General features: G+C 62.7%; 1 protein-coding gene across 1 annotated transcript; it reads left to right on the top strand.

Moving 5' to 3' along the window:
• Positions 1-3,569: 3,569 nt before the first annotated feature.
• Positions 3,570-6,165, top strand: OPTC (opticin). The gene is made up of 6 exons (XM_009980306.2): positions 3,570-3,809; positions 4,034-4,169; positions 5,175-5,333; positions 5,443-5,645; positions 5,789-5,884; positions 5,995-6,165. The coding sequence occupies exons 1-6, from the start codon at positions 3,585-3,587 to the stop codon at positions 6,163-6,165; spliced, it is 990 nt and encodes a 329-aa protein (XP_009978608.2). The 5' UTR covers positions 3,570-3,584.
• Positions 6,166-6,996: the final 831 nt, after the last annotated feature.

The raw sequence follows: 6,996 nt of genomic DNA, 5'->3' as shown, positions 1-6,996 counted from the left end.
TTGTTTGTGGCGTGTCCTACCCTTGAACCGATGCTGGGTTGGACTCCCAAGCAGCACCAGCACCCAAACAGCAGGTACCCCTGCAGAGTGGTGGGGGGCAGGCTTATGGAGCATGTGCCTATCTTAACGAGCACCTCCGCTAATTAAGAGAGCCCAGCCTTGGCTACAGCTCCCAGAGCCACGGCTGCGCAGCTGATGGGTGTTATCATCCCTGCAAGCCGGCTGGGACAAGCCGATGGCTGCGTGCGCTGTGTGTTGGGGCAGGGAGTGTGGGATGGAGCTGAGCTGCCCCAATGTCACCTTCATGCTCTCAGAGAAGCCGGACAAATGTCCCCAGGGTGAGTTTGTCCCCGGGGGGAGCAGCACAGAGGAGCTTCAGGGCACGCACAGGGGCAGCCCGGGCGGGAAGCATCTCTCCCACCCACGGCAACGAGCCCAGATCCATGCTGAGGGCCACGGTTTTGTGGGGCGCACGCGTGTTTTCGCACGAGCAGAACGGGTGTAGGCAGCGACTCCTTCTGCCCATCGCTGCAGCTTCAAAGCTCTCCTCTCGCTGCTGCTCTCCCCACGTGAATCACGAGCGGCGCGGGAGGGCGGCCGTGGGCGCGGGTGCCAACGCAGGGGCTGCGGCGTGGGGCTGCGCGCGGGAGCGTGCACGCTGGCGGGAGGTGTGTGCGGGGCAGGCTCTGGCAGGGAGCTCCCCTTATGCTTTTGTGCTGGGGAGAATCAAATCTCCACGTTTTGTAGTCGGGGTGTGAATCCAGCACCCCCGGGTGTACGGTCGCTCGCTGCCCCCCCGGGCAAGTCAGCCCTGTCTCCCGGGGGAGCTCAGCACCGCAGTAGCAGGGGGGGCTCGTTTCTTCTCTGCAAACAGTCACTGTGCCACGCTGGGACCTGCGCCCTCGCCTTGTGCGTCGTGGGATCACAGGGAAGGCTGGAATTCCCTCGTTAGCGAGGGCCGAGTGGGGCTGCTGGGCAGGAGCTGTCCCACTGCCCTGGGGACCCCGCTGCCCTGGGGACCCTCGCCAGCCCAGGCTTTTGCTTTGCAGCAGTCTCCCCCATGCTGGGCTGCTGGGCAGGAGCTGACCCCTAAACTCCAGCCAAGCTGGAGCAGAAGGTGCCATCCAAAGGCTGAGTCCCCTCTAGCCATGCTGGACTAAAGCCCTCACTCCCCAGGGTGGGGGGACCCAGCAGTCGACCTTGGCCAAGTGCCTGCAGCCCCTCCAAGGAGCAGAGGCACCGGGTCAGCTGTAATGCCCCCCCAGCTGCCACATCACCTCCATCACCGTGGCTGCTGAGCTGCCTAATGAGGGGCTTAACGAAGATTAGTGGCGGCCCTTTGCTCTGCTCCACGCAGAGAGGGGCTGGTGCTGCCCTGGCAGGGGGGATGCCAGGAGCTGGGGGTGAGGGGGCTGCGGGTGTGTGGGCAAGGCCCGTGCCGGCAGGTGGGGGGCTGCCAGGGCGTCCCCGCCTGCCCAGCGAGCAGCAGCAGATGGGTGCGACGTCTGGGGTGGGTGAGCGCGGGGGCTGCGATCTGCCTGCGAGAGAGAAGAACATTTTTGCAGCAGTGGGTGGCTGTGTGTGCACGAGGCTGCCCGGCGCTGCAAGGAGCCCAGGGGGCTGCCGTGCACACCCTGCCTGTCCTGGGATGTCCCAGCCCCACAGGACACATCCCTGGCAATGACATTCCCCTCTCTCCAGAGGATGAAGGAGGGCCATATCCCCCTCTGAGCTGAGCCCTACACAGGGGGTATCAAGCAGCTCCCTCGCCCCAGAGGACGTGGGTGCACAGAGGGGGAGATGGGGGATGTCTCCTATCCTACCCCAGCGAGGGGAGCAGTGCTTCCCCCCCCCCGCATCCACACCAGCTCCCCCTCCCCAAACCACCCCAGTGTTTTCAAAGCAACGGTGTGCAGAGGGGCGAGCAGCGCTGAGCCCCACGGGAGACAAGAGGGGGGACGAGCTGAATATCGGAAGCCATCTGGCTGCTGGGGTGGGCCTGTGCAGACCCCCCAAACCCCGGAGAGCAGCAGGTCCCCCCACACCCTCCCCAGGGCTGGGATGCTCACTGTGCCTGGAGGTCCCACCCAGTTGAAGCCCAGATCAGCAAAGGGGGGGGCTGCTCCCGGTGCTTTGCCGTTCCTGCATCCCTGGGGATGGCCGCAGCTGGAAATCACTCTCTGGTTTGGCAGGACCTGGGCTGGTTGGGGCAGGGATGGAGCTGGCTATGTCCCGGGCTGTGTGTCCCCATTGCCCATGGGGACACTGGGGCAGGGAGCACAGCACACTTCCCATCCCGTCCCGTCCCATAATATAAGGTCCTGGGGTGGGGGGGCTGCCGGCTCGATTGGCCGCATCCTGCCTCTCACCCCCCGGCAGCAGCCGTGCCAGGCCCCTCTGTGCAGCCCCCACCCACTCCTCTCCCCGCATTAAAAGCCGGGCAGCCCTGCCCCGGCCAGCCCACCAGCCCGTGGGAGCGGAGCGGGGCTCTCCCACACCAGGAGGGAGAGGAAAGGGGGTACGTCCATGCCATCTGCTTTCTGCTCCTGCAGCGGCGGGCAGAGCCCCGCTGGGCTGGGGTGAGCAGTGGGGTCGGGGGGGTCGGGGGCTGGCGAGGCGTGCGGGGGCTGACTGCACTTGTAAAGGTTCGTTCTGTGGGAAACGAGCAGAAATTAGGGAGCAGCATCCTCAGTCCGAGGTGTGAAAACGCTGGGCTGGGGCGTTGCTTTTGCAGTTGGTTTGGCAGAGACGCGTGGGAGGCTGCTGGGTGCCGGGTCCGGCTCTGCCGTGGGCACACGTGTGGGTGTGCAGCCCGGGGGGGTGGGTGATGCTGCAGCTCAGGGTGCACGGTGGGTGCTGGGGACCCCTGCGCAGGGGCCAGCTTCAGGTGGGAGTGAGCTCCCTTTGGGAACGGACCCCGGAGGGTTTGGGTGCGGGGCTGCCAGGTGCACCCTGCCCGGGCTGCAGGGCCAGGGGTGTCCCCACACAGGCAGCCCCTGTGCTCAGGGCCGAGTCACAGGGACCCCGTGGCCTCCAGTCCCCCCAGCAGTGTCTTGCCCAGGATTTTGGAAGCTGAGAAACAGCAGCTCAGGGCTTCGGACACGGGTGTAGGAGCAGCGGTGACCGAAGGGGAGAGCAGCAGAGTGCTGGGACTCTTGGGGTCACTTCTGCTTGGCTGCTGGGTTCACTGGGCCAGCAACCAGCTTCACCCACCACCTCGAGGGACCAGAGCAGGACCCTCACCCCCTCATCACCCCTCGACCCCCTCATTGCCTCCTTGGGGCTGGGAAAACTGGGAAGCGAGGGCAGCCCGGCACGGCCGCGGGGCCTCTCCTGCACAGCCAGCCAGCCGAGCGTGAAATGGGCTGAAAAGAAACGGGGCTGTGTGATGTTGCTGGGGGCGGAGGACGTTTGTCCCCCGCGGTGGCCGCAGTCCCCACGGCGGCTGCAGAGCGGGGCTGGCTGCAGCCCTGCCTTCCCGTCCCTCTCTGCTTTCACTGCTTTGCAACCGTTTCAGGGCACCCAGCTTCATCCCAACCCACATCACTGGCCCCGTCGGAGCGCTGACCCCAGCCGGGTGCAGGATGCGGACCCTGGCCTGGCTGGGCATCGCCAGCCTGTGTCTGGGGACAGCGTGGACTGTCCCAGCCAAGGAGGAGAGGAGGAAGGTGGAGAAGCCAAAGGCTGATCTTGCGCTCTACGAAAACCTGGACCTGGACAACTATGACCTGACGTTGGACAACTACGGTGACATCCTTGACCTGAGCAACTATGAGGAGCTCTACGACTACGGTGACCTCGCTCCGAAGGTGAGGAGGACGCGATGGGAGGAAGCCGAGACATGAGGCTTCCTGCATCCCTCTGGGCAAACAGGGAGGGGGGTTCCCAAAACTCTGAGCTGGGAGGGCTCTCCAAGGAGGAGCTGCCTTTCCAATGAGACCTTCCCGGTGCCCTTGACTCCTCTCCTGCCCTGGAGAGGAGTGGGAGGGCTTTCTCAGCCGCCCCAGCCCTCACACCCGGGCTTTGTCTGCAGATCGAGGTTGGCACCCTGGCTCCTCGCCCCAAGGACCCCGTGGCTCTCCCAAACCTGGGCACCACGGCTGAAACCCCAAAGCTGCAGCCTCCGACCACCACCGGCCCCATCCACCCACCACCCGTCCCAGCGCAGGGTGAGTGCAGACCCCTGGGCGCAGCACAGAGGTGCAGCTTGCGGGGTTTTGTTCCCATGGGATGCAGCCACACGTCCTGGGGGTGGCAAGGCTGGTGCTCTGGAGAAAGGGGAGCAAATCCTTTTGCTGCGAGCAGACAGCAGCGGTTATTTGCTCTGCCCGGGGTGCTGGGGGTGCTTCTTATCACACAGCAGGCAGGAGGGCTGCAGCGAGACGTTTCTGGGAAACAAGAGCTCCGGCAAAGCAGCAACATTTTAATGAGCAGAGGCATTGCGACAGGCGGACAGAGTAGCAATTAGATTAGTGACAATTAAAATCCTGTAGCGAGGGATAAATATCTTTATTCATTTTCTGTCACTCTGGACTGGGACAAATTAAGTAGGAGGCAAAGGGAAATTGTTGCCTTGTTGCTTTGAACTCTCCCACTAATGGATGCTGAGCCTCGCGAGCACTGGGGGAGAGGAGTGGGAGCACGGGGGGGGAATACAGCTTTACCCCCTCCTGCCTCCCCTGCCCTCCTTGCCAGGACCCTCACGCAGCTGAGACAGATGTTTTGCTGGATCCAAAACTGTTTTCTTTTGTTCTGTTGCCATCTGTGGATAAAAACAAGGGGCCAAGTGAGCCCTGGGTGTAACGCTGCTGTGTTTGGCAGTCTTACATCTCCCCCTCTCCCACCGGAGGTATTTGGCCCTGAGCAGCTTCATTTGTTAGCAGTTAATTTGCCTGGGAGTTTCTGGCCCTTCCCTTGACGAGGTGCCCTGGGATGATGAAGGTGCTGGGGCTATAACAGCTCTGGGTGCTAAAGACTTTGTGTGCCCAGAGTGTGGGCAGGGGTGGGCATGTCCTCCTATCTCTCTGCACACCGAGGTGCTCCGGGGGCGGATGGGGAGCTGTGCCGTGCCATGCCATGCCATGCCATGCCATGCCATGCCATGCCATGCCATGCCATGCCATGCCATGCCACGCCATGCCATGCCACGCCACAGGCTGCCTCTGCACCCCCAGCTCTGCCCAGCTGCCTGCTCTGCCTGTGCATCGGCACCTCCGTCTACTGTGACGACTCCGACCTGGAGCACATCCCACTGCTGCCGCCGGAGACCACCTACCTCTACGCCCGCTTCAACCGCATCGGCGCGATCCGGGCCAGCGATTTCACGGGGCTGAGTACGTCGAGGCAAGGGAAGGGCCAGGCCCTGCAATGGGGCACGAGGTGAGGGGGAATAAGCAGTTTTGTGTGGGTCCCTCTTCATCCCGTCCTTCCTCTTCCCACCAGAGAAGCTGAAGCGAATAGACCTGAGCAGCAATTCCATCTCCTGGGCGGACGCGGACGCTTTCCGCCTGCTCCCCAGCCTGCAGGAGCTCATCCTGCCCGAGAACCGGCTGACGGCGCTGCCCGAGCTGCCCCGCAGCATCGTCCGGCTGGATGCCCGTCTCAACAGGATCCCCAGCACTGGCCTCCGGCCTGAAGCTTTCCGGGTGGGTGCTGGGGCTGCCAGCCCAGTGGATCAATCCAGGCTGGTTTTAGCCCAAATCTGCTATGCCAAGGGGTAACAAGGACAGTGCAGAGGGCTGGAGCGGGACTGGGAGCGGAGAGGTTCATCTCTACGTTCTTCCCACAGGATCTGAAGCAGCTGCAGTTTCTCCATCTGTCCGATAACCAGCTGGACTATATCCCGGCACCCCTGCCCCAGAGCCTGCGCTCCCTGCACCTCCAGGTGAGCTGAGCCCGGACCCAGGCTTGTCTGTACCTGAGTCTAGCAGAGCCCACCACCTCTTCCTCCTCTTCCTTCTTTGAATCTGATTTGCCCTTTGCCTCCCTGACCAGAACAACAACATCCAGACCATGCACGAGGACACGTTCTGCGACAGCCAAGACCACAGCCAGATCCGCAGGGCGCTGGAGGACATCCGCCTCGATGGCAACCCCATCAACCTCAGCCTCTTCCCCAACGCCTATTTCTGCCTGCCCCGCCTGCCCACGGGCCACTTCTTCTGAGCCCCACGGCCACAACGCCAGGAAATAAGGGCGAGCGTTCCCAGACCGACTGTGCCCCCATCCCAGACCCCCTCGGACCCTGCTGCCCCATGGAAAACATGGGTTTAAGGCAGATGCATTTAGCCCTGGTGTGAGCTGAGCTTCCGTGTAAGGGTGAACTCAGTTCTGGGGCAAACGGAGCAGTAGATGGGCAGCTCTAATAAAATCAAGACTTTAAAAACACATTCAGTATCTTGTGCTCAGCAGCAAGAGCAGTGGAAAGCCCTCACCCAGCCCCAGCCCAGCACTTGCTTTGTGAACCACACTGGTTTGCAAAGACAAGGACTTCCCTGTTCCAAATTCTTCCTCAATTCTCTCCCAGGGCCTTGGGAAGACCTCTCTGTGTCTGCTTTCAGGGTTTCCTGGCCAGGGACTGGGAGCTGCATCGCTTCAGGGAAATGATGCTTTGGCCACATCAGGTTTGACCTGCGTGATCAGGCTGTCCCCAGGTCCATCAGGTGGGTCTGTGTGGCCCCAGAGGAGTGTTGCACGCTCAGGTGTGAGCTGTGGCCACAGTTGGGCTGTCCCTGTGTGCTCCAAAGCCGATGGAATAGGAAACCTCAGCACAGGGCAACTGGAGTCCTCCATCACCTCACCCCAGACCTGCTGCAGCCCCATTGCCCCTGCCCTGCAGGGACCCTGACCCTCACTGGGACCCCCACTGGGACCTGTCCTGGCACCAAGTGGCCCCAGATCTCCATCGTGAGCTCTGCCCAGAGGGAGGGTTTGGTTCTGCTTCAGTTGCAGAGGAAGGCTGGAGCAGCACCGGAGCCTTCGAGCCAAACAGCTCTG

Source organism: Tauraco erythrolophus, chromosome 27 (assembly GCF_009769465.1).
Source record: "Tauraco erythrolophus isolate bTauEry1 chromosome 27, bTauEry1.pri, whole genome shotgun sequence".
NCBI lineage: Eukaryota > Metazoa > Chordata > Aves > Musophagiformes > Musophagidae > Tauraco > Tauraco erythrolophus.
Note: the sequence above shows the minus strand (reverse complement) of the source record. Positions and strands in the feature narration are given on the sequence as shown.